Source organism: Psammomys obesus, unplaced genomic scaffold, assembly GCF_907164565.1.
Source record: "Psammomys obesus unplaced genomic scaffold, mPsaObe1.curated_primary_1811, whole genome shotgun sequence".
Lineage (NCBI taxonomy): Eukaryota > Metazoa > Chordata > Mammalia > Rodentia > Muridae > Psammomys > Psammomys obesus.
The window spans coordinates 185,530-209,945 of NW_026596155.1; the positions used below are offsets into that span (position 1 = coordinate 185,530).

The window sequence follows — 24,416 nt, forward strand, 5'->3', positions numbered from 1 at the left end:
GCTCAGGTGGGCATCCTGTGTACCCAGGGGAGCCAGCAGGAGCCACCGAACGCCCAGGCGCCTGGTGACACCACAGCCGAGGGCCTCTGTTCGCTTCGGGAAAGCCCCGGAAGGACTCGGGGGTCCGTGGCTCTTCCCCGCCTGTTTGCCACAGGCCCGACCGCGGCCGAGCTGGACGGAGGCCGCCCGCCCGCCGGGGCCGCCCTTCGAACTCACCTCCACGCGGCCGGCCCGCGTCGCCGTCCGCCGCCGTGCGGGCTCGCGCCGTCCTGCCGCGGCCGCCGGGAACCGCCCCGAGGCGACCGCTCGGGAAGGGCTTCGCCGCTCAGCGACCACAGGACCAGCTCCACAGAGACACACGGAGCGGACGCAGCGATCCCCACTGAGCGACGCTCACGTAAACGACCAGGGGCCTCGGCGCTCGGCTGACGTCACTGCCGGGCGACGCAGCCCCCAGGTGTCCTCTGCGCCTGCGCGGCCGCTGCTCGGGCGTGTAGAGACTGAACGGGGCCGAGCAAGGCGGTTGCGGGGGGACTGCGTCTTTGCAGGACAGCACCCCGCTGCGGTGACCGTGTGGACCCTCGCGGTGTTATCTGAACGTGGAGGATAAATTCAAACAACCCAGCGAGCTTTCTGAAAATGATGTGGTTTAACTGATGGAAGGTCTGGTAGTGTGTTATGGACAAAGTCAGTGTAGCTAGGCAAGTGCGTTAAACTCAAAAACACAAGCCACGAGCTGCGGAAGCATAACTCACACAGTTGTTCACTGTGGACACTGCTGTCAAGATTGGTTCCCGCCCAAACTCTTGAAGCTCTTTATAAGAGTTTTTTTGTTTGTTTGTTTTGGTTTTTTATGTGATGGTGCACGCGTCAAACATCAAAGTGGAAATATTTTATGGTTATTGGAGATTATCCGGGGTAAACTGGGATATTGACTAGGTGTGGTTTCCTGTCATGTCCTCCACCTGCTATGAAAAGAAGCTGTGATGAAGGGTGAGAGGTACACTTTTTAATATTAAAATTCCTTTTAACATATAAGGCGGCAGCTTTTAAGCCAAGGCAGTAGGTTTTAAGCACACATTAAGAGTTGAACTCGTATTTTGAAATTATCTCTGAAATTACCATTTCTATTGTTAGTTGCTTGTTATGTGAATGTATATCCAGCAGCCATTATGTCATAAAGCAACAATAATACATAAAATCAAATTAGATATGCATCTTTTTTTCTTGAGCATCTATCTCAAACACATAACTTAATGAAATTTTGTCTCAATAATAAGTTCTAGGCAGATAGGGACGTACTTTTTTTTTTAATCTGCCATCACCAGGGTCTAATACATTGCCTAGCACGTAACAGCAGGTATGGTGTACGTGGCATGGCCACTTCCCAAGAGTTGTTTCTATGTAGCTGCCTTTGCCCACTATGAAAATAATGTGTGAGGATGGTTGGGATGTTATTTATTTCCCTCCTCCAGCAACACTTAATTAAGCCTACAGCCTGGGGAGAGCTACACTGACCTGCATGAGTCATGATTAATTTTCCGTTACAGCTGAGTATGATTCCATTGTGTATCTGCACCATGTTTGCGTCACTCAGCAATCACTGAAAGGGCATTTAGGTGGTCCCTGTTTGTTAGCTATTGTGCATAGAGCAGCAGTGAATTTGCTAAGCATCTGTAGAAGGTTGCCAAGTCCTTTGGGCGTATGTGGAGGAGTGGAGCTGGGTCATATAGCAGAATTACTTTGAGCTTCTTGAGCAATATTGGCCATGCATGCCTTCTCGTATATGGTCCCCAGTTGGTGGAACTATTTGGGAAGGATTAGGAGGTGTTACTTTACTGGAGAAGATGTGTCATTGGGGGGTGATCTTGGAGGTTCCAAAAGCACACACTATTCCCCTCTAGCTCTGTTTATTCACCAGATGTAAGCTCTGTGCCTCTGCTCCAGTGACATGCCTATCTGCCTGATGACATACTCTTAACCATGATGGTCATGGACTCACCCTCTATAAGCACCAGTAAACCCTTTCTCTATAAATTGCCCTGGGCTGTTGTAGGAGGGTTGTTGTTTTTTTTTTTTTTTCTCTCCTGCCCTGAAGCTCCCAAAATAACTACTCATGAGACCAATTAAATATTATACAAATACCTTATAGCTAGGCTCTTCTCTGACTAGTTCATAACTTAACCCATGATACTAATCTAAATTCTAAACCAGCAACATGGTTGGTTACCTGAGCTCAGTCACCATGTGTCCATTCTCTTCACATCTTGTGGGCTGAGTCCCACACCTGTCTCTATCCCAGAATCCCATCTGCCCTGCTGGATGTCCTACCTATTTCCTGCCTCAGCCATAGGCCATAGGTTTTTTTAATCACATCCATACAATACACGAGAGATTCCTTCTACAATGGGCCAAGGCATCTATCCTAGCACAGCAGTTCTGCTTTCTCCTCCACTGTACAGGTAGTTGATAATGTCACGGGAAACAAGTCCACTTGTTTTCTGCATTGTATCTTATAGAACAAAAGCCCGTGGAACTGAACCATGCATGACCATGCCTAGTGCAAAATGGAGGTAAATCCCTGTGGCCTGTCCCTGAAGAGCGTGTCTACTGCTTTTCAGCTCCCGTGTCTTCAGGTGTGTCCTTACTCTGAACTCAAGAAGGGTTTCTTTGCTTATGAGTAACACAAGAGAATTACTACCTTTATTAGAGGGTGGAGTAAACCATAATCGTGCATTGCACACTATTTCACAGTGTTCCAGCAGCCAACACTATTAACCATGTGCTAACATACCCTTTACTCATGATTTTCCCTTTCTATCTTTCTCATTTTACCATTCCTATTACCTACATGTCCCAAAATGTCCCCCTGTCCTGGAGTCTTTGTCCTTAGTTATACTTCCATAACAAAAAAAAAAAAAAAAAAAAAAAAAAAAAAAAAGACTGTGTATGACAGGTTAACTGGGAGTCTAAAATGTATAAGAATAAAAACATAGAAATGTGTTTTATTACTGGACACAGAAAATAAGGTGCTTTTCCAGGGTTTATGCTATGATAAAAGGTAACCCTTTTATGGAAATAGACATTTTTTATACCTTGGTACAATGCCAATTCTTTTATTAAGTAATGTACACATTATTACAGTTAGGAAATTGTTGATTGTCAAAATAACCCTGTATATAATATCTTAATTATACCTATTACAGAGGGGAGAATAATAGAAAAGACATTAGAACTGAGTTTCCCAGGACTAAAGTAGAAAAATATATGAACTTATATGTAAAGGGGGGGAGGGGAAGAATTCTGCAAAATTTTACAAGTTAAATGAAAAACAGTATAGTAATAAGCATCATAGCAAGATGTCCTCTTGACCATAATAAACATGGTACATGGTCAATGCATATGGATACCACATAATGAATGCACTTCAAGTTGAAGTTTGTTTACCTGTAACAACACAGTACACATACATAAATACATACACACATTTCCCCTGGAATGCAAAATCCAATACCTAGGGAGAAAAAATTTAGTGTACCATATGCAAAAGAGAATAAAATAGACATGGAGCCATCAGAATTAAGGAAACTCGGCACGTTTCACTTCTTCCGAGGCTGACCTAGAAAGGCCTGTCTGCTCAGCATTTTGTTGGAGGTTTGATCTATTCTAGGAAGTAAATGAATTCTTGTGAACCTAAAGTACAGCACTAAACCCAAGATTCTATTCTACCTGCTACTTTCTCTAAGAGGACAAAGCTTGGCTTTGTTTCTTCTTATCCTCTTGGCTCTCAAAAGGCCAGGCTACTCAACACTTTTTAAGAACAGTCTTAAAAGGGTGTGGTTACACATGCCCTTTCCCAAGCACTTAAGAGGCGGAGAGAGCAGGAGGATCTCTGTGAGTCTGAGGCCAGCCTAGTTTACAGTGAGTTCCAGGGCAGCCAGGATTACATAGTGAGACCCTATCTTTGACAGACAAACAAACAAAAAGATATTGAGAAATAATTTCCCCCATAAATATAGTGAGACCCTCTCCCAAAGAAAACCACTGCTGTAGGCAACTTTCAGCTTATCTCTTATCATGGATACACCCTTACGACCAAAGGCCCCTCACATGAAAACGAACTGAATTTTCATTATACGATTTCATTCTGAAATAATATGATTTCATTCTGAAATATAAGATTAAGAATATTTGAAAACTATATTCTAGATAAAACATGAACCAAACCTTTACTTTTACAGAGTTTTTATGCATTTTAAAACTTCCTTAAAATATTGCTTCACACGTACATATTTGCTGATGTAAAACTTTCATTGAATACCAAAATATTCAGTGTCTATCTTATTCGTTATTTTAATTTTAAATTCAGTTGTAAATGAGACACATGGGAAAGAAAAATGTAGAAATTTCTATGCTAACAAATAATTCTAACTTGGTGACAGTTTAAGGTCCTTCCAATCCTACATTTTATCCTATAATTTATCCTTCGAGATTTTCTTGCCAAATTTCAAACAAAAGCTAAATAATACAAAAATTAAATGATACTCTTAGTCCCCCCCACAAACTGAAAAAGTAACAGCAAAAAGGACACTTGGCATCTGTCACAAACATCCATACACACTTTGGCACAAAGGCTACACACCCATGACCTGCACCCCAGAAAGATCACTGAAAGATCCTTTCTCAGAAGAAAGTTTTGCACTAAGCCCCGAGTTACACCTCAGTGGAGAAAAATGCCTGGCTTTTCCTTAAAACATGGCTCTGGACGGCCACTGCTTACTGTTGCTGCGGCTCCATGCAAACTTGGAGCCCAGGTTCTCCTCTGACTTCTAAACACTACCACCTGAAAACGTGGGCAGGGTACAACTGGGCGTACTTTCAAAGTTTTTGTAATTTTCAACTCAATATTTACATCTAGATTTCTCCTATGAGAAAAAAAGTATAACAATCGTCCTTGAACCACGGGTAAAGTTTATGTAAATAAATTAAAGTGCAGAAAATGAAAACAATTGGTCACAAAGACCAGCATCATAATGTAGCTGGGCATATAAATACTGTCATTGTCATTGCCATACTGGACAACCACCTCTCCGTGTCTCAGGAACACACATACAAACACGTGTGGGTTATTACACATGGACATTGGTGCTTCCATTTCCACCTCCACCTTCCAGGCCATCTGCAGACTGGGAGGAAGGCGGCCGGGAACTCCTGGGGTGAGGCTGGCCGCTGAGTCCCACTTGTGTGCCCAGACCATGACCCGTCTGGGAGGCTGCATCATCCGATTCCCAGCGTTCCAACTCTTCCCGTACGAGGCGCTCCATCTGCTCCCTGTGGATCTCACTGTCACGACCCAGCCTCGCATCCTAACAAGGAAATTAAAGAAGTAGCGGAGACCAGGGCATTGGGGTCCATGTTACACATTCTACACAGAAACTGAGTTAGGAAATCTAGTGAAATAAGCTGTAGTTACGTAAGACGGTAGAGATAGTAAGCAATGACAATTCTGTGAGTCAGTGGAATAAACTGTTCACTCAATTGTATCCTCCACTATGGTGGCTCTTGGGCAGGGGGACCAACAGTCATGCCTCAGACTATTACTTGCTCTAAGGTTATATATGGAGGAAGACAAGCATCGGGTTATGAGGTGGCGACTACCTTCAAGCTAAAGAACTAAAGACTAACTATATAGTCTTTATATAGAACTAAAGACTGTTCTGCTTCCGGGGAAAATCTGAAAACAAGTGAGCAGAAGCAGGAACTGCCAATCGTGTATGTGTAACTTTAAACAGCCTTTACTCTCCCTCAGCACCTCGCACTGAAGTGTCATGGGTGTCTGTTTCTACCTCAGCCACTCCGTCCAGCAGCCTCCCCAGCACCTCCCGTCTCTTCAGCTTCGCCCGCTCCATGATCTCAAGCTTGACAATCACAGCGTCGATCTTGGACACGATGCTGCCGATAGAGTGCTCCATGCGGTCCACGCGCCTCACCAGTCTGCAGGGAACACAGCGGGCAGAACGGCACAGTCACTGTCTGTTCAGCCCGCCCGACCTTCCGGGCGCAAACACTAACGCAATTCTGGCTTCACCAATATGACAATCCAGAACACTTCCTAAGTGTTCACAAGACTTAGCGACAAACTGTTAGTGGCTGTCTGTGGAAGCCATGACCTCCACCCTTCTTGCCAGTAAAATCGTGTCTGAAGCTTTAAAACTGTGTGTTCAGCCTTAGTCACAAGTACCAGTTTAGAAAAAATTCTGAAGGAAATTTCATGTATGTAATTTTGTTACAAACATATATACATACACGGAGTTGCTTTATAGTGGCACAGCACTGAACAACCAGGACATCATTTAAATAAACTAGCTCATCTATACAACACAATGCTAAGGTGGCACCAGAAATTATAAATAAAACTGTTAGAAAGTCCTGTGCTCTATTATCATCTCATTATTTTGAATAAAAATATATAAATGCCTTAAAACATGTCATATGCCCACAATTTGAATTCTCCCACCCAGGCTCCTCTCCCTGTGATCCTAGTGACTGAAGGGAACTGCACGTGCTGGGCCAACGTTCAGTCCATGGCTGTACGCCCTGGAGACGACAACTCAAGTGACAGTGTAAGAACATTAACACGGACAGCTGTTGAAAATTATTTTTAAAACTTCCATCCTTTTAAAGGCATAGAAATTTTCTTAAGAGCATGATAGATGAGAATCATTTGTCAAAATTAAAGTGAGAACTTGTGATTTTAAAAGTGCTTGAACAATATTTTTTCCAGTAATATATTCCCCACGTTTGATGAGCATTGTAAAGTTGAGACACTCATAAAATTGCATATAGAATAAACTCAGACGCACATCTAGACCTACAGTGAACATATAGAAAAAAAATGAAGGCACCAAGAAAAAAGTGATTTATAATGAACAAAGAATCTCACTGAGCTATGTTCTTATCAGAACAAAATAAAATGAGAAATAAAATATGTTCAGGAAAACAAATTGGAGAGAATTCACCACTTGAGACATGCTACAAGAAGTACTGAAGGAAAACTTTCAGACTAAAATCACAATTACATCAAGCAGAATACTGATTTTTTTTTTTTTAAAAAGATGCCAGTAAAGGTAATTTTATGGGTGTAAAATGGGAATAAACTACTTATTCCTTCCTTCACTGACTAAGAAACAATTGTGTAAGACTGACACATAATAAGATTGTTGGACCTGTAGCAGCAATACAATATATTTAACAACTCTTTGGTGAAAGAGACGGGTCAGAGCTGAGTTTTATGGAAGGACAAAAAATATATTGAATGGTAATCTGAATCCAAAGAACACACTTGAATACAGTGATGATTGTAACAGTATAACATATACACACATATACATGAACAGAAAGTACAAAAATAAGAGGGAAAACATTCAGGAATAATATTTCTGTATCTCACAAGATTAAGCACAAATGACTCTGGAAAGCAGACGTTAAGTACAAATGAATTGCTAACACACTGTAAACAGTGAAACAATCTAATCCAAAGTCAGTGGTTTCCAAAGAAGAGCCAAGTAAATGATGTCTGCATGGCATATTCTTTCAAAATCTCTGTGACGTCAAGGCCAGCCTGGTCTACAGAGTGAGTCCAGATCAGCCAAGGCTACACAGAGAGACCCTGTCTCCAACTCCCCTCTCCCAAATAACTTCTTTATTGTGTGCTCTGCAAGCCATGGAAGATGTGTGGAGATCAAAGGACAATCTATGGGCGCTGGGTTCTCTCCTTCCACCATGTGGGTCCTGGGGATCAAACTTAGGGTCTCAGGATGACACCAGGCGTCTTTAAAAACTGAGTCATCTCACCAGGTCCTACGTGACACACAGTTTATAATCAAAGATATAAGGAGGTTGAAAGTAAAAGGACAAAGCTATGTTACTATCACATAAATTAACAACTGTTAAGAAGCGAGAGACTACAGTTAGTTACATCAGACAAAAAAGTATCTGAAAGAAAACATCTGACCAGATAAAGATGTATGAAAAGAGGCCTAAGCTACCAGAGGCTTAACTGTTATGAACAAGTGTGTATCTAACAGCTTCAAATTACACAAAGCAGAACCTTCCAGAATTCAAGCAATAAGTGAATAATTTAATAATATACGTCTGACCACCTTACTTTCAGAAGCAGACAGAGGTAAGCAGGCTAAAATCAACAGAGAGACAGAGCCGGCAACTGGCAGGCGTCTAGCATGATGAGCAGCAGCAGAACGCACAAGCTCCTCTGTGAGAAACCCCGGGTCAGGCCCAAGACAGAGAAACACTGACACATGTCACAGGAGAGAGGGACTCAAAAATTTGTTAAGACACTTTGGCTGGAAAAAGCACAGAGGCTCTTAATGTTTTCTTTGCCTCCTCAGTGTCTTACAATGAAGATCTTTTATACAAAGTAAGATACTGCGAAACTTCTTTAAAAGAAAGATCAGTCACAGAGAGAAGGCAATGTCTAACATCGAGAAAAGCTGTGCCCACCATGTGTCTCCATTTGCCCACTGTGGGTGAGCACAAGCCCGGGCAGCCCTGTACTTACACCTGGAACTCTTCATAGGAAACCCCGCTGGAGAAGCTCCCCCGCCTCCTGGAGCTATGCCCACTGTCTTCATCATCCTCCTCCTCGGAGTCATCCAGGCTTCGAGGGAAGCTTCTGCTGCTCATGGGACGCGGCAGGGAGCTATGTTCCAAGTCCAGGTCCTCCTGAAGAAGATGTGGTCTTCCAGTGAGGGTCAGACACACCAAGACCTCACAAAGATCTTACCAAGGTCTTGCGCAAGGAGAAAATGAGTGTGCTTCAGATCAGGATTCTACGTTTTCTAGTTTCACGAATTGACAACATTTTAAAGCAGGAACAAGCAAGGTGAGTAAGCAGGTTGCTAATGTATAGGCTGAGGGTGTGGGGGAGAGAGGAGGAGAAGAGAGAGGAGGAATTAGTATATGGGGATGCTGCATCAGGTCACCCCGAGCAACTCACCCTCTCTCTCTCCAAGTCGTCCCTCATCTGCTGGTGTTCACGTTCAGTCAGCTCCTGGTCGCCATCCTGGTCGTATTTAGTGAAGATGGCCTCAATCTCTGCATCTGTGTGGCCCTTCCTGAAAGCATCGAGAGGACAGAAGTGAGTTTATCCCCAACACTGGAACTCCAGGATGCAGGAGGGGGACACAGCATGACCTAGGAAAACACCCGCTTCCCCGTCTCTCTTCCAGCACTTGGGGCAGAGACATCCTCTCAGGACCAAGAACTGGCATGCACCAGAGGAACCTCCGGGTTCCAGAAGTGTGGCCCTCACCCTTTCAGGTCTTGTCGAAGCTCATCAAAGTTCAGCTTGCCCCCGCCTTGCCGCAGCCTCTCTGAAATGTCATCTCCGGTATTTCTTTTAAGTTTGAGTTTGACCAGTGCTTTTTGGTAGCCCTGTTGGAAAACCAAGGAAAGAAAAAAGACATGGATTAGTTTATCCTCCTTTTGAGCTTTGTCTTTCAGGGACAGTGGAGCTATTCAAAGTCCGGCGCTCGCTGTATGATGGCGATTCAAGAAAAATGTGTTGGTGAATGAGTAGGGAATGTTAACGTCAGTTTCCTATAAAGCTTAAAGAGAACTCAGTATCTTTCAACAAATCAGGAACTAAAGGGCTCCTGCCACATACACACATATGTATATGTTCACTGCTGAAATACAATTGACATTTGAGATATAAGGTTGAATACATACATTTATATGTCAAATGTAAACACTATGAATTCCATAGCAGTTTGCTCCCCAGGATACAAAGGAATGTGCAGCACCCTGGATGGTTTATTTTTCATATAGTAGTAAGGAATTTTATTACAGGTAAAAACATTTTTTAGAGCCAGGGAAATAAAGCTGAAGCTTTTTAAGAAGTAGAGGCCAGCCTAAGGAGGCCAGTGGTGGAGTGTCTGCCCCTCATAGCCAGTACTGCAGAAGCAAAGTAGAGAGCGATTTTGCTCCCTCCGTGTGATAAGCAGGGGCTGTAAGGCTGAAACTGTGTGAAGTGAATAGAATAATCAAGAACTAAATTAATTGTTTTAGTACCGTTTTAAATTTACTTATTAAAACATTAAAAGTTCCCTTGGTATGAATTATACACTCACAGAGACAGAAAACCAAGCCCAATATTTACTGAGTACATAGAAACTTAAGCCACTAAGAGCTCGGAAGACAAAGGTGTTTAGCTTCTTTGCAAATGTGTCCAGGATTCTGAACAGGGCTTGTCTTCTACGATGCTCTTACCTCCCTTAAATGTGAGCCGAATACACTAGTATGTTAGTGATTTATCACACCCGTTCTACAGATAGATCAGCTCATAACATTTCTTTTCTTCCAATTTACTATTGAAAAAATATATCCCTGTTTGAATGAGAATGGCTCCCACTCTATCACAACTTTAAATGCTTGGTTCACAGTCAGTGAAACTGGAAGGAATTAGGCATGGCCTTGGTGGTGTGACACTGGGGGTAGATAGATCTTCAAGAGCTCACAGTCTCTCTCTCTGCCTCCAGCTCTCAGATAAGATGTAAACTCTCAGCTATTGCTCTAGTTCCATGCCTGCCTGCTGCCTGCCTGCCTGCCTGCTGCCTGTCTGTGCTGCCATACTCTGCACAATGATGGTCATGGACTCACTCAATGAAACTGTAAGCACACCACAATTAAATGCTTTTCCGATTAGTTGCCTTGGTCATGCTGACTCTACACAGCACTAGAAAAGTAATGAAGACACCCTCCTAAGAGCTACTCAAACGTGTTTATTTGCAAGCGTCATTCTCTCCAGCATATTTTCACTATAATGTGTTTTATTTATTCTGGGATAGACTGATCTTCACTAGGTTGCTTTAGCTGTTTTCCTGGATCTGTCAAATGGTGGCTGTGACTGTCTTCCCACAATAAGGTATTTCTTCTACCAATCATTGTTTCTCTGCTGTGTTTTTGTCTTTGTTGGCCTGTTCTCTTTTTCTCAGTCAGCCTTTTTACTTTAAAAAACAAACAAATAAACAAAAACGGTGATTTTATTTATGTGTTTGCATGCAATTGTATATGTATGCACAAATGCATCTGGGTGCTCACAGAGGCTAGGAGAGGGTGCCAAAATCCCAGAGCTGGAGTTACAGTCAGTTGTGAGCTTCAGTGGGGGTGTTGGGAAACAAATGCAAATCCTCTGGAAAAGCAAGTACCCCTCACCCCTGAGCCAGCTCTCCAGCTCTCCTTATCATTAAAAAAAAAAAAAAATTACATGGATTTATGAGGGAAGACAAGAGAGCAACACTTAATGCTGTGGTGTATGAACTGAAGAATTCATGTCCAGTGACCAATAAGCAGCAGAATGAGGTCATACCTGGTCATGAAGACTTACACATTACTTGGGTGGTAATCTGTAGAGTAAATAGCTAACAGTGGAGTTTGTACTTGGCGCTGTGGCCCACAATATTCTGTGACAAAACAAATTTGAGCCCTGTGGGTGAGGGGCTGGTGTGATATCATAATGCAGCAGCTGAACTTTGTGACAACTCTGCAATTCGGAGTGCTCATAGACATAATAAAAAGTAGCAAACTGCTATCACCTGTAGTGCAGAATCCAAGATGACAGGTGTGTAGGTTCAGCAGGGGACTTTAAGAAGCTGACGTTTTCCCATAAAACAAAATTCACAGACAAGGGGGCTTAGGCTTGAACAGAAAATTAGTAAAGGAGCTAGCCATTCCACCTTACCACAATGGGAGGGACACCCTGCATACTGCTGTTACTCATTTTTATGCTAGTTTTAGTCTCTTAACCCAATGAAGCCACAGTGAGAAGAACAAGGCAGTCTGCTACTCTGCCCTGATAGTGGTTACACAGGTGCAGCCATTCTCAGGCCCCTGAGCTATAGCCTCGATCCAGAATCTTTTCCTTCGGTTTTCTACAGCTGTCACAGAAGATGAGTGGCAAAAAGAAAGCAACTACACCCCTTCTGTCTCAGTTGAAGTGGTAACTTAACAGACATGTGTTGGCCAGCCCCCATCACACTATTGTGACCCCAGGACTCTGGATCACTGAGTAACTAAGAACCAGAAATCGTATTTTAGGGTTGAATTCAGATCATAAGAGGATCCTCAGAATTTAAGCCCTAGATCATCTGCCAAGCTTTCCACCAAGGAAAAACATTTAAATTATTTCTGAAAGAAAGCAACCTACCCTTTACTTCAAATAATTTCCAGGGGTCAACTTTGGTTTGGTAAACTGATTGAAATATCGCATCTTTTATGTATAGAAAAAAAAATCTGTGGGAATTAGGGTATAGCCTTACCTTTCTGATAAGGTCTGAGAGTTCCATTTCCGCTTTCTGCTGAGCCAGATCCGATTTTACTTCAGAGTAAGTATCATTGATGATGGCCAAAAACATATTCTGTTTGTAAATGAAAGGATGACAAGCAAATATATCTTGAAAGCAATCTGATCATTGACATATGCCTTTTTCTCTACCTGTTTACCCAATCTGAGTAATTCTGAAGTCACTAAGTTTTGTTCTCAGTCTCTGAAGCAACGGTTTCTCCACTAAGTCATACCAAAGGAAGTTTCACATATAAAACCATATTGTGCTGGTTAGTTTTGTCGGCTCAACATGAATTACGGTCACTTGGGAAGAGGGAACCGCAGCTGAAAAACTGGCTCTATCAGATTGGCCTGTAGGCAAGTCTGTGGGGGCATTTTCTTGATTGATGGTTAGTGTGAGAGGCGCTAGCCCACTGTGGGTGGTGCCAGCCCTGGGTTGTAAAAGGAAGTGAGCCCGGCAAGCCATGGGAACAAGTCAGTCATCGGCGGTCATTCCACTAGGCTCTCTGCTTCAGTTCCTGCCTCCATTTCCCTGCCTCAGGTTCTGGCCTTGATCTCTGAGCTGGCTATGGTGATGGACTATAACTGTAAGGCACATAAACCCTTTCCTCCAGGTGGGCTCTTGGTTAACCCTTTCTTCCCCACGCTGCTCTTAATTAAAACGTTTTATCACAGCAGCCAGAACACATTTCATGATACTTTGCAAAGAGACAATAAAAAGCAACATAGTATTAATATATTTATGTACAGACGGTAGATTATTGTTTTCCGCTTTTAAATCATCTAAGTTACTGTGTAGAACTCTAAAAAGTGCTCCAAGTTTTTACAATCAACTTAATTAAACTCCCCCCCCCCAAAAAAATGTGGTCATATACTCCTGTGAGGTACACAGAATAGATTTTACAGAACTGAAATGACTTCAGTGTCTAGGCATAGAGAACAGTCGGTATAAAGAGCCAGGCAATCTCTGTGGAAAAGATAAAGACTCCAGAGTCTATCAAACGTGGGCTCTTGTCTTGGTGCAGCTGTGAAGAGAGCATGGCAATGATCAAGAAATCAGGAGAGATCAAAAAGGAAAGAACAAGCGCACAGCAAAAGCCAGTAAGAAAAGCCTAACTCGGCTCTTGGGAAACCGTGCCCACTCTTCAAGCGGATACATATCCCCTGTGATAAACATCCGGCAATCCCTTGCTTTGTCTTGCCTTGCAATGCTTCCCTGACAGAGCAAAGAAGCAGCAGGAGCACTCACGGCCTCCCGTCCCCTCCAGCTTCCCCTCTGGTGGACACGGCACTGCGCTCGTTGTCTGACCTGTGTGTATGTGCTGTGGCGAATGCTCGTGAGTGTGTGGATGTGTGCACCAATAAGTGTGCATGCGAGGGCCAGAACGAGCGCCCTCTCTATGGCCTCCCTCCTACTGCCTTAGGACCTGACCTCTCACTACACCTGAAGCTCACTGGCCAGGTGGGCTGAGCAGCAAGATCCAGTATTCCGCTCGTCAGCACTCCTGCCCAGTGCCTGGATGGTGGCGGGTGCTGCACAGGCACGAGCAGCCATTTTGGTTGTCTTCCCTGACTGCTGAGATTCAAACCCAGGTTCCCATACTTGCAGAACAATCACTCTTACCCAATAGCCATTTCCCAAGACTTTGTTTGGTGGTTTAAAAGCATAATTATCTCTTGTTTTTTGAGATTATAGTGTGTCTTTTTCCCCCCTCCCCAAAAAGTGCCTCCCCTATACCTGAACCTGGCTGGCTTCAAACTCACAAAAATACACCCGCAGCTGCCTCCTGAGTGCTGGGATTGTTTGACGCACTTCTTTTAAAATTTTGCATTCATTAACCCTCTTTGGAGGGGAGGGGCAGGTGTGCTCTCCCAGGCAGGTATGTGTGGCAGCCACAAGGACGTCATACCTGCTCACATCTCTCTCCACCTTATGTGTGGACACAGAGCCCGTCCCCTGAACCTAGGACTCCCATAAGTGGTTAATTTAGCTAGCCAAGCTGTTCAGGGGTCCCATCTTCTTCACCTCATGAGCTCTGGGATTTTAGGCTGTCTGCCAGGAATGAGCCACATTCATTTGGAGGCTGGGAATCCGAACTCAGTCCTCAGGCTCCAGCAGCAAGCCTCCGGTAAGAGCTGCCTATGCAGGTTAGCAGGCAAACGATGCAGCTCTCAGGGGTGTCCTGATCCGTGACAGGCTCTAAGTGCTGACCGGCACAGCTGCTGTAAGTCACTCCTCCCGACATTTCCCCTCCCCAGTGGTGATGAATATTTCCATCTGTTTGCAACACTTTGCCAAAGAACTGCAGCTAGTAAAGCTTCAGATAAACCTCCTGCATTGCTGTTTGATGGTATCTGGTAGCTGTGGTTAGCTGTGTAACAGGTGTAGTCAACCATGTCTGCTTTCCCCACATGTCTATGAAATCAGAGGAACGCCAAGCTCTGTTTCCCATCCCTTGGCTCCCCAGCCATGTAACACATCACTGATTGTATAAACACTAGGACCTGCACTATATATTCCACAGTAGAGTATAAGAATACAGTGGCTCATACAGTGACTCATGAATGAAAATTAAGACTTACTAGTGGAGAACTATAAATCTCCACCAATTAAGGAAGACTATTGATTAAGATTGGATACCAGATGTTAAAACAGAACATAAACTATACAGAAACCCTCGGGTGTGTGCTCCACTTTACATAAATATAGAGGAATTTTAATTCAGAACATGGCTACTCTGGCAAGAGATCACATCCAAAGACCTTCTAGGTCTGTGTGATCCAGCAGGAATACAAACACACCTTTAATCCAGGAGACAGAGGCAAGCAGATCTGAGTTCAAGGCCAGCCTGGTATTGAGCAAGTCTCAGGTAAAGAAAAGCATAGGTCCAATTGCAGTGGTACACACCTTTAATCCCAAAAAAATGAAGGGAAAGTTAGTTTGTAGAAGGAAGCACCCATTTTTGAAAGTGATGTCTAATTAAGTGATAGAAATAGTGACGAATCAGAGAAGGATCGGACAGAATAGGATACACCCAACTCTCACTAGAGGAGAGAGGGAAGGAGGGGGTGCTGTCTGAGCTAGATTCCAGATGGTGTCTTCTGGTGGGGCACAATGATCGTGCTCTCACTGGAGCCTTCCACGCACAGGGTGTCCCCACAGGTAGAACAGGAAGAGGCCAGGTAATGAGGCAAGTTAGCACTGTACTGGCAGGAAAGCCGGGTCTGAATGAGTGCACCTGAGGCCATGCCGTCCCTTCCCATCAGCGGCTCTCTAACACACAGCGAGTACCGTCTGCCCAAACAGGGACACCCAGGTAGGCTTTGCAGAAGCGACACCGAGTCCCTGAAACATGATTGTTCAAACTTCCCAAAGGAAAATCTGAGAAGACAATCGTCTTTGGATGAAATATGCCTTCTCCCTGACTTAAGGTCACTTCGTTTTATACTTTCTCAGTGGACAAGTAAAAACGCAGACATTTTAAGAACAACTCAAACAAATCTCAGTTGACTGAAAGCTAATGGTAAATGTTATTCCACATCAAGACACTCAAACGTATTTTAAAATGTATTTTTGGGAGCAAGTCCTAATCATTGCTAGATTTACTTTTAAGTTTACTATGCAGGTTTTGTTGTAGGCAGCATATAGGCCTGTGGACTATGAAAAAGTTGAAACAGTATCTTAATCTTGACATGTGATAGTTCACCCAGCTGTAACTCCTGGCATCCCATTTCTAAGTTGCTTTGTTGGTTCCCATTTTCTCAAAGAAAAGGAAGAAATGCAAAGTGGCATCTGTAAGTGATTAAGACGGCAGCAAGTGACACCATGCTGCGTAGGTAGGAAGATGTGCTGCCGCTGAGGAAAACCCCCACTTCAGCAACCTGATAAACTGCTACTTTTATAATTATCTGAGCGTGGTTAGATACACATATATAGATAATTGAAAGTGCATGGGTAAAATAAATTGTCTTAACATTGTAAGTCAATGAAAAAAATAAGGTTTTAAGAATCAACATTTTTTTTTTCCTGTTTTCCAAGTGTTTACATGAAATGATGCGTGATCAAGCATGAGAGAAAAGAAAAGGTGGTGATTTAGGAGGATAATTTAAAGCACCTCATTGTAAAAAACAAAAACAAAAACAAAACATACATACCAAAAGAATGAAGAACATAAAGAACACGAATGTGGTGAAATAAAGTGGTCCCAAAACTCGGTTCGCTTCCTCAATCTCTGCGAAGTTGACATCACCCAGAATGATTCGGAACTGAGTGAAGCTACGAAAACAAAACAGAACACAATCCAAGCCAAACCGTGTCCAGCGGTGGACGTACATGTATCAAAAATGGTTTCCTAGGTTGGGATCATTTGGAAAGTCTGAGATAGCCGCCACGAGGTTAAAAACTGTTGACCTGCTGGGAAAGTCTTGTTCCTTGTGCTTTCAACCGATGATACCTTCTAGCACAGTAACATGGCTTCATATCATATATATTTCCACTTAATATTAAACCTTATTGTTAGATTATTTAGATAGTAAGAACATACAATCTGGGTAAAACCTTGTAACTCAGAATCTCTATAATAGTCACACATGGTCTGAAGTGAATATATCTTTAAATAAAAACAATGATGTCAAAAAGCATATTGAAAGATGGCGAAAACAGCAGGGTTCAAAGATCCAGCATTCTCACAGTTACTCCAAGTGAGGTCACAGTGGCTAGACGTTGTCAGTGACATCACTTCCTTTCCCAGCTTTCATCAATAGTGAGATTAACTAGGGATCCACCATTCACAAAGCCACACTAACTGCCACTACTATGATCTTCTCTTTCCCTTATTTCATAGTAACATTTTTTTTTTGTGAATGGCACAGAATAGTAATTCAGAATATTATATATATATTTTTTTTCATATAGTTAGGAACACTAGAAAAAGAATGAAGATTTGTGACCTGCTTTTAGTTTCTTCTACAATATTAGAAATATGTTTTATCTCTTAGAAGGTGAAATTTAAGATACAAGGCACCAATATTGAACAGGAATGACACGCAGGCAGATTGCCTCCTTGTGTGTGGGGGGATGGGCATAGGGAGGACAGAGCCTGGGGCTAGAACCAGGGCTAAGCATCCTTTGATGCTTACCTCCCTCTAAAAATGGCCATTTAAAACTCCCACCTTGCTGGGTGTTGGGTGCTGCTGTTCCACTCCATCTCACTACTTGAAGGCTGCTTCCCTAAGAGTCAACACCTCAAAGCATCTTCTTTTCTTTGGTAGGGCCATGCTTGTGGAAGAAGTAATTTAATCTGTCTTTATTTTCAACATTTGCTAGTCAGATATTGACAAGAAGACTAGCTTGCTGTTAAGACCACAGTGACATCTCTGGTTAAACCGACTTTAAGATAAAATTTTCATTATTTGACAGTTCCATAAATGCATAGAAAAAAACTTTCCCTTTTCCTTTCTTATATACTTACATACACTCTTGGAAGGTACTGAAGTCATCAACCTGCGTGCCAAAGACCAGATATGCCAACTGAGCGTACGCCAAGAAGATAATGAAGAACATAATGGTGAAACCAAAGAGGTCTTTGGCACATCTGGACATGGTTGTGGAGAGCTGGCTCATGGTCCTATTGAAACTGATGAACTTGAAGAGCTGTAAAAGAGGGACAGTGTCAGCAGAAGAAAGGATGACACACGTGTTCCACATATACAACAGAACTCTTCTACCACAGGAGGGCGTGGAATTTGCTACTTGCCATGACACAGACTTTGAAAGCACGCTACGTGAAACAAGGCAGATGCAGACCCTCAAACATTGAAAAATTCCATTTGTCTGAGACACTCTGATTCACTGGGACAGGAAATATGACGGAAAGGTGACGACCCGGAATCCAGCATTTCCCGTTGGGATTACAACAACGTTGTTGGCAATATGCAGCGACAGACACACACTGTGCTGTCGACTTCGTGCTCCTGAAGTGTGCACGTGAACTGGTGAAAATGGAACTGTGTAATTTATACTCATCACAGTGAAGGAAACAGGAGAGAAATGGTTGACTTTTACTTCTTGCCTCTTTCAAGTCTGAGACTATCTGTGTTGTCATTCAGAGAGTATGTTCTGAGCATCTAGATCATTCGAGGTACTGCCCTCAGAGCTGGGAATGCAACAGTGTGACGTATTTTCCTGCTGGGTACCCCCTCATCAGCGAACAGGACAAAATCTCTGCCTCACTGTGCTCATGTCTTACATCAGTTACAGTACACTAAAGCCACACTTAAATGTGACTGGTAAATAAGTAATAATGTCCCCTAAAGGATTAAATTAAAATTAGGGGGGGGGGGAGAACAGGGGAAGAACAGAACAAAAAAGAGTTCCTATGTATCTTTGTCAGGAACTGAGTACAGTAAGTCTGGGTAACTGCTTCAATCTCCAGTGACTTCAACACTGGTGTCTTTACCCCTAGACACAGGCGGCCAGGAAGCCAGCTGAGCCTGATGGTGATGCCTACTGAGCCTGTGCCTGAGGGCAGAGGTGGCAGGAGGATGTGTACCAGTCGGGCCAGAAGGCTGGACAAGGAGCACTCGAAGCAAGTCACACTTCCTGCCTGGAAGAATTCAACGGCCGTGCTTTGGGAGGCAAAGGAATAAATAAAAGACAGAACTCAAGCTACACACTAAGACAGAAGTCTCGAGTGGTCTTTTATAAAGTGCTTCTGAACACAATAAAAATTTCTATAGGTTGTTAAAAACAATACTATTTATTAGCGGAGTTCCTTTTTCTTATTTGCTCATTCATTCTTTAGGGCTGGGACAGAACCCCCTGCCTCACACGTGCCAGGGCAAGGCCTCTGCTGCTGAGCAACTCTGCCAAATCTAGTTCTTCCTCTCAGTTTATGATAAAGTTTGGCGTGGTGGTGATAGTCTCTCTTGAACAAGCAATAAAGGAACAACAACACAAGAAATGCAATGGTTTGCCCATGCTTTTGGTTAACCTCAGGCCTTCCAGTGTCAACAACTCAGGAAAACACATAGCCATTGGCAAGGCCCTCCTCAGAGAGCTGCTTCTGAGAACTTGCTGTGATGGCCCTAATACAGTCGCCGTCAGCAACACACAGATAAAATCTTACAGTCGCCTTCAGCAACACACAGACAATGCGTGACTGTTGGGACGGAGGAAGTGAAGTCTTTGTTATATTACACTTCATTTCAGTGTGTACTGTACATGCGACCAGGAGCTATTGCCTGCACAGCACAGTCAGAGAGCCTGAGCGGTGGCATGGTAGTAGTCATTCTGTCAAAGACTGAAAATTTCTGAATCTCCAGGATTCAGGCCCTGTGGTCTTACACAGGGAATGAGACGGTGAGCAAGTGCTCAGACGGGCGTCTGATACAGCCTCAGCTAGGCAGAGCTTCCTCTGCCTCCGGGGAAAAGCCAGTCCTTTGATCAAGTGCTTCCTGGTTGCAGCATCTCTCTTTTGCACCCCAACTTCGTTCTGAGTTCCTTTTCCATACATGCTAACCCACATCACGTGAAATGATGACCTCCTTCTAGTAGCCTGGGGACCCAGAGAACGTAACACTTCACTGCATGTTTTAAAGCAAATGCACAGGATTAGATCTGACAAGAACTGAGGAAGCCAAGACTCATCCATAGTGACGGGAAGGTTCCAGAAGCCCCATCTACAGGATGTAAACTACGTAACAACCTTGGCCGGCCATTTCAGTTTGGACAAAAAGAGCAGATCCATGTCTTCCAACGGTCTATGTGGGTCATATCAATAAGACATAAACAGTAAAATGAAGAACAGGACATAAATTACCTTAATCCAGACCAAAAATACCATGACAGCAGCTATATTGTTGAACTGTATTTGCCAGTATGCCACATGCTCAAAGTTGGGGAAAGTATTTTGGTCTTCGAGAAACTGCAGTAGGTCCTCCACATTTGATGTTCGGCAAATGCTAATTGCCACAGCTGCCACGGACAACTGTAAGATGAATGATTGATATTTGTCACATCACTTTAGAAACAGATAACCTGCCTTCAACTGACTAATGTTCCCCATGGATGTACGGATTAGAGGACTGAGCATCTTCCTCAGCCAGCAGTCGCCAGCTCTAAACGTGCCAACAATGTATAGCCCTCATTTCCTTAGGAACAGAACTCAACCGAGTACACGTGTGCAGGTGTGTACACGTGCAAAATGTGATGATACAAAAACAATCACATTAAGAGGGAAGGCCTTCTGGGAGGCTGTCAATCACAGCTCAAGAGCCAGACTCGCTACCCCGCTCTTCACGCAGGAAGGCTTTCTAGTGAGACTGGCATATTCTCCTGCTATTTCCGTTGCACTCTTGAATGCTCTGAAAATGTCTTAGACTTAGACTCAGCTGAAAGGAGTAAAGGAGTCCTTTCGTTGTTTCAGCAAATCCATCAATAATCCTTTATCCAAATCTCAGATAATTTATCATCCAGTCAAGATGTTTTTAATGCAAAAAAACCCCGATATCATATCAACACATCCTTGATTTCTTCCAAAATAGGGAATGAAAGAAGGAAAAAAGATTTTTTTTTCTTGGAAGTATGTGTGTGATTAAATTACTAATTTTTTTTTTCTCTGTAATTCTCATTTTTATCCACAAAGGCATTTCTCTCCAAACTACAGCACGGCTTTTAGGAGGAGAGAGTGTTGGTTGTCTTGTATATCCCTTGTCTCTAAGGCTTGGGGCATAGCCAGCAACCTGGTAGGATGGCCTTGTTGAACAAAGGACTCATTTTCAGCCAGTGAAGCTAAGCCATCAATATCATTTGAATTTAGACTTCTCTAGTATTTTTTCAGTAATTCTGAGATTCATTTGGCTGGAACAAATAGCTAACTGAGTGATATAAGCCAAGGTTTCAGTGTATTTGCTGGAAAACAAAATAGGAAAATACAGGCAACAATTTCAAAGCGATTTTGAGATGTTGAGTTTTTGCTGGACTTAAATTTCAGCTGGATGAAACAAAAGCCCTGGCATTTGGGGTCTTCCTGGCCCAGGGGTACAGGGCCCATCAGCAGGGACGCCCTCCCTTCTACTTACGGCAGCGTGAGTGTCAAAGGGGACACAAGAAAATCTTGATAAAAGTGATGGGGTCCTGGCAGCACTGAGGTCAAAGTGAGATCAAAAGCTAGAGGAAGCAGGCCTTCAAAGAGATGCTGACACAATGCTGTGGCCGTGGGGCCAGGAGACCACCCGGACTGCTAGAGTAATGGCGCAGGGGTCTCCAAAGTCTTTGTGATGCAGCTCACTGGTGTACGGGGAGAAAGCTAACAGTCCACGGGCGGGTGGGTGGTCCGGAAGCGTATTAATGGCGCGAATGGGCGACAAGCAGATGGGTCTGATAGGCGATATGAACACAGACCTTTGCACTACACTAGTACACACTTCTCTTGACAGACTTTACAAATATTTCTGGAACATGTAGCGCACATGCTTACAGTCTATGCGGCACCTAGAAATATACTCAAATGTTAAAACTAGAATTCTACTGATTTGTGTCTTTTTAATTCTATGCAGGTCTTTGTCTTTAAGGCTGTAGTCACACCACACACATCACACTGACGGACACGTGCAATAAATTATGCTCACAGTTAACCTTCTCCCCCATCAGCATTCAAGACGAAAAATGTTTGGTGCTGACTAACTTTGGTAACATGGAAACCATCTGGTTGAAAAAAAAAATCTGTAATTAATTGCCATAGAGCACTTGCTTCTCAATAATGTAAATATAATCACCTCTAAGTCAAAAGGTAATTTTGCACCTTAAAGTTCCCAGTGTTAGTTTCCTGGAATAATTTTAATGTATGTGGTGTGTCTTCCGCCATCACCGACTACAGGAATATTCCGGAAAATAGTTTCCATACTTGTCTCTCATTTGCTTTAGATATATCTTAGTACTAAATATATATAATATGACATGACATGATATACATAGTAGCATTGCTTGGTATCAATGTCTAGTGACGAGTGGCTGAAGAAGTCACCGTGACATGTATGAACTGTGTGATGTTACAAGAACAGCATGAAGTGGAGGGCACCAGCTTCGGGGCGGGGGCTCTGACTCTACTCTGACTCTTAAGAAACTTTTACGTCAAGTGAGTGGAGCAACATTCTGAAGCACACGTGTGTGTGGCTCAGTTGGGCAGGGGCAGGGCAAATGAGAGTCAGTGTATGCGTGTGCCCAGCGTTCCTCTGCGAGAAGTACTTGGAAATGTAGAGCGCACAGCGGGCTCTACAGCCTAAGCCATTTTATGGTTGTTATCACCTCTGCTGCTCCTACCACCGTTGCCACGCAACACCCGTCCACCTGGCTCCTCCTCACCTCTTAGGTATTTGCTTTTCACACATGAACAACATAGTTCCATATTGTATCAACCAATTCCAATAAAAGTACTCAAAGATTTAATAAATGGTTCACAAAGGCCAAGTCAGTTTTGAACGTGGAGTGAGGAAAAGAATACTGCGAGAAGGCTGAGAGAAGGGAATGCCAATGGGCAAGGCACAGTCTCAGGACTTCAGAGAGATGTCTGGGATGTGGGACAGCAGGAGGCATGATCACATAGGACACTCAGGAAGCACGGACACACAGAACATGTGGCACAACTCTACCAAAAGAATGCCAAACATATGACAATTAGGCATGTGTATGAAACTAAAAATATCAGAAGAAAAAGTGCATATGCTACTGTAGGAGGAAAAGCTTAGAATATTCGATTTACAGCAAGGAGTCTGGAAGAAAGCAATGGATGTGACTGATGGAGACAGCTTGACTGTTGTTCCCTCTGGACTATGTGACAGGAGTTCCAAACTACAGAAGGTTTTCTGTATTATACAAAAAAAAGTTTCAGGTTGTTTCTTCTTGTCATAATTTGAACTTAAAGAAATAAAATAATTTTTACTAGCAGAATAGTATTATTACAAAAAAATTACCCCTCAAAGTTTTATCTTAAAATTTTTAGATGGTATACCCAAACCAAATTTAATTACTTATTTGTGTGACCAAGTCAGAGCTCAATAAAAATGTCCACATTATAGCCAGGGAGGTTTCTCACACAAAATGAGATAAGAAGTGTAACACAAAAGTGCAAATACAAGAAAATTTCAGATTTTCTACTGCAAATATCAAGATCCCAACACTGATACTGAAGACTGCACATTAACAAGCTTTTAGAATACAGAGAGGAAATGAGAGACAGCAGGGAAAGTAGAATACAGACAGAAATGAGAGGCAGGAGGGAAGGTAGAATACAGAGAGGAAATGAGAGATAGCAGGAAGTTGGAATCCAGAGAGGAAATGAGAGAGAGAGAGACAGCATGGAAGGTAGAATAGAGAGGAAATGAGAGAAGCAGGACGTTGGAATACAGAGAGGAAATGAGAGACAGCAGAAAGTTTGAAGACAGACAGGAAATGAGAGAGGCAGGAGGTTGGCACTGAGCAAGGGAATAAGATACAGTGAAGCTGGCATTTTTCTCCACCTACCACAACAATCACAACATCCAGACAGTTCCAGAAGCTCCTGAAGTAGTGCAGTCTGTGGATCCGGATTTCCAGTATTTCTTCCACCACATAGTACAGGACAAAGACACAGAAGATAACCTCACAGGCAGCCAGGAAGAAATCGAATGCGGTGACGTAGCGGACCAGCTTCACAGGCTGGAAGTGCCAAGAGGGCACCACACCGCCCGTCGCTGGGAATTCAACCAATAACCTGCACGGCAAAGAGAACAGTTAAAACAACAATATGTGACACAAGCAAGAAGCGGGTATGTCCGCTCCGCCCCCGACAGAGGTGCAAGCCACAGCCACAAGCTGGGGAAAAGGTCGTGTTGATCCCGCCCACCAGTCCAAGTTCACGGGAGCGTGTGCTGGAGAAGGAGCCAGACTTGCAAGGCCTCCTGTCCCACAGGCCACCTTCAGCCACAGGCCCTTCCTTTCACCCTTCTGATCTTCAGACTGCTTAAACTGTGTGTGTGTGTGTGTGTGTGTGTGTGTGTGTGTGTGTGTGTGTGT

General features: G+C 43.4%; 2 protein-coding genes across 6 annotated transcripts in view; both read right to left on the bottom strand.

The window, feature by feature from the left end:
- Positions 1-436, bottom strand: part of LOC129667094 (THO complex subunit 2-like) — a 21,856-nt gene extending 21,420 nt beyond the window's left edge. For all 5 annotated transcript variants that reach the window (XR_008718691.1, XR_008718692.1, XR_008718690.1 and 2 more), the window contains exon 1: positions 217-436. The gene's annotated coding sequence lies outside the window, so the exon portion shown is untranslated. The remainder of the gene's footprint in view (positions 1-216) is intronic.
- A 2,543-nt stretch (positions 437-2,979) lies between these two features.
- Pkd2 (polycystin 2, transient receptor potential cation channel) overlaps positions 2,980-24,416 on the bottom strand; it is a 36,100-nt gene continuing 14,663 nt past the window's right edge. Inside the window, exons 6-15 of the mRNA XM_055594532.1 lie at positions 23,886-24,114; positions 20,185-20,352; positions 17,836-18,017; positions 16,520-16,640; positions 12,339-12,437; positions 9,332-9,453; positions 9,017-9,134; positions 8,579-8,742; positions 5,847-5,994; positions 2,980-5,366 (exon numbers count right to left, since the gene is read on the bottom strand). Of these exons, the coding sequence (XP_055450507.1) occupies positions 5,130-5,366; positions 5,847-5,994; positions 8,579-8,742; positions 9,017-9,134; positions 9,332-9,453; positions 12,339-12,437; positions 16,520-16,640; positions 17,836-18,017; positions 20,185-20,352; positions 23,886-24,114 (1,588 nt within the window). The 3' untranslated portion in view covers positions 2,980-5,129. The remainder of the gene's footprint in view (positions 5,367-5,846; positions 5,995-8,578; positions 8,743-9,016; positions 9,135-9,331; positions 9,454-12,338; positions 12,438-16,519; positions 16,641-17,835; positions 18,018-20,184; positions 20,353-23,885; positions 24,115-24,416) is intronic.